Source organism: Trypanosoma conorhini, assembly GCF_003719485.1.
Source record: "Trypanosoma conorhini strain 025E chromosome Unknown Tco_14.4_contig_01185, whole genome shotgun sequence".
In the NCBI taxonomy this organism is placed as follows: domain Eukaryota; phylum Euglenozoa; class Kinetoplastea; order Trypanosomatida; family Trypanosomatidae; genus Trypanosoma; species Trypanosoma conorhini.
The window spans coordinates 1-2,314 of NW_021705208.1; the positions used below are offsets into that span (position 1 = coordinate 1).

A 2,314-nucleotide genomic window follows, 5' to 3' on the forward strand; every position below is an offset into this window, starting at 1 on the left:
CGTGTGTGTGTGTGTGTGTGTGTGTGTGGGCGGCAGTAAACAGGAGGGGGAAAAGGGTGCGCCGCCCATGGGAACGTGCATGGAGTGGCGAAGCAATAGAAAAAAAAAAGCAAAAAAAACTCAAAACACAGGGGAGAGAGAAGGATTGTCCCACGGGGACGACAAGCAAATTGAGCACAGAAAGCGTACTCCTCGTCCCTGCCAGGGTGTGTGTGTGTGCGGTTGCTTCGCCCTACCTACGCGGCAGCGCAGGCAAGGACAGCCGTGAGCAGCAGCGACAGCAGCAGCAGAGGTGCACGCAGAAGCAGGGCGTTGGTGGCAGTGCTGTCTGCAGAATTGGCCACAGTTTTCTGAGTGGCGCTGCTGTTGGTGGCGGATTTAGGCGCCGAAGCCTGTGTGGCGCCGGCAGTGGACTGCGCGGGGTTTGTCGAGTCGCTGCCGTGCCCAGTCGTCGTTGTACGTTCTGCGCCTTCTCGCTCTTCTTCACTGCCTTCTGCTGCTTTCGCTTGCCCCGTAGCACCGCCAACGCCGCCCTCCGCCAACTCACCTCCCGCCTGTGGCTGTGCACCCGGTTTGGGTGGCGCGTCGCTGGCGCCCGCACTTTCAGCCGTCTGCGGTTTACTCTCAACGCCGTGCGCGGGCTGCACATCGACAGTCCCCGGGGCCGCTGCAGTGCCAGCGGACTGAGTCGCAGACTCTGCAGGCTGCTGCACCGTGGGGCCCGCGGCGCGGCCGGGCCCAGCACCTGCTGGAACTTCTTCTGCGCCGCGCTGGTCTTCCCCCCGCGGCGGCTCCGCGGCTTTGCCCTCCGTGTTCGCAGCTGCACCTACACCCGCCAACTGCTGCGCACCCTGCGGCCCAGTCGCATCTTCGGGCTCGTCGTGCAGCTGTGTGCCTTTCCCACCTTCTGGCGTCCCTTTCAGTTGCGCTCCTCCGGCGTCTTCTTGTGAGCCCCCTTGAGGCGCATCTGGCCCCTCTTCAGCTGCGTTTCCACTGGACGGTTGCATGGTGCAAGTTTGCAACACGCCAAGTGGCTCGCCGCCCGAAACAGCCGCAGGAGCCGCACCGCCGGGTTGCTTGCATACACTCTGCCACCGCTTGTACGCCCCGCTGTTTTTCTTCGTCTTGCACCTCATGGTAAACGCAAGATCGTTCTCTGCCGTGGCTCCAGAGCAGACGCTACCACTCGCTGAACGGAAAGGAGAGTACTGAGTTCCGGCCCAGGCGCAGAGGGAGTTCTCATCGTCGTGAATGGCTCCACTCATAGTGAAAGACTCATCCACAGTGAATGCACACTTCTGCCAGGCACCTTCACCAGGAAAGCGCCAACTCAACTTGTTGTCACTGTCCGCGCACGAAATCTGCACCGACACATCCACCTCCTCCTCAGCCGAAGAAGCAGCCGCCGCCGCTACGCAGAAGGGGCCGCAGAGCAGCGCAAGGAGCGCCAACGCGCACACCGCACGGCGCCGCACCGCCGCCATCTTCGCCATCAGCAAAAACGGTGATCGTGGGGTAACAGAGTCGCTGGAGTCAGTGGACTGCGGGGGAGCGGAGAAAAAGGAACAGGGAGAGAAATGGGGACCGAGGTGGAGTACGACGGAGAGAGAGCAGGGAGAAGGAGGGAGAGGGAAAAGGCAAGGCGGCAGCGCCCTGCAGCCGCGGGAGGAGGAATTTGTTCCGCCCCCGCCCCACGCAGACGTCTTTGGTAGTGCCAGGGCTTTTGAGGAGAGAAAAAAAATGAAACTAAAAACGGTGCTGCTGCGAGGTCACGGGACACGGCGCCCATTTTTCCCGCAGCAGCGCAGCCCGCCGGTTGTGCCTCGTGCCCGCAGGTAAATAAATACAAACACAAATACATTTTTTAAAAAAATAGTCCCTTGAAGCACTTCCGCAGAAACGCAGTCCGCTGCTGCATTCCCCCACTCACTTCTCCCCAACGCCGCCCAAATCCACGGAATTGCGGCACCGCCGCGCCGCGTGCGTGGTGGAGCGTCCTCCATGCACGCTCCACGTAAATTATATCCCCACGAACATCCATCGGAAACAGTTTAAAATATACCTCGTCCCTCACTCACTGGGCCGCTGCTGCGCTGCGCTGGCGGGACTGTTGTGCCGCGCATCCGCCGCAGCAAACCGCAGCCCAACCAAATTCCTCCCCCGCCCTCGGGAACTCACAAAGCAGCAAAAAGGAAGGCGCCCAAGAGCCGAGCGTTTTCGGTCGCCGCTCCCGCGCAACTACCCGCACGTTGCGTCCACCCTCTCGGCTTGACAGCTCCTGCGGCGCCCACATTGCTAAGCCCTTTTTGCCAGG

The 2,314-nt window shown here is 61.5% G+C and overlaps 1 protein-coding gene across 1 annotated transcript, besides 1 other annotated feature; it reads right to left on the reverse strand.

Moving 5' to 3' along the window:
• The first annotated feature begins 1 nt into the window (after position 1).
• Positions 2 to 28: a microsatellite.
• A 208-nt stretch (positions 29 to 236) lies between these two features.
• Positions 237 to 1,493, reverse strand: Tco025E_09593 (mucin-like glycoprotein; the record flags this gene model as incomplete). Its single annotated transcript, XM_029376405.1, has 1 exon — positions 237 to 1,493. One exon carries the CDS (start codon positions 1,491 to 1,493, stop codon positions 237 to 239), a length of 1,257 nt encoding a protein of 418 aa, XP_029223629.1.
• Positions 1,494 to 2,314: the final 821 nt, after the last annotated feature.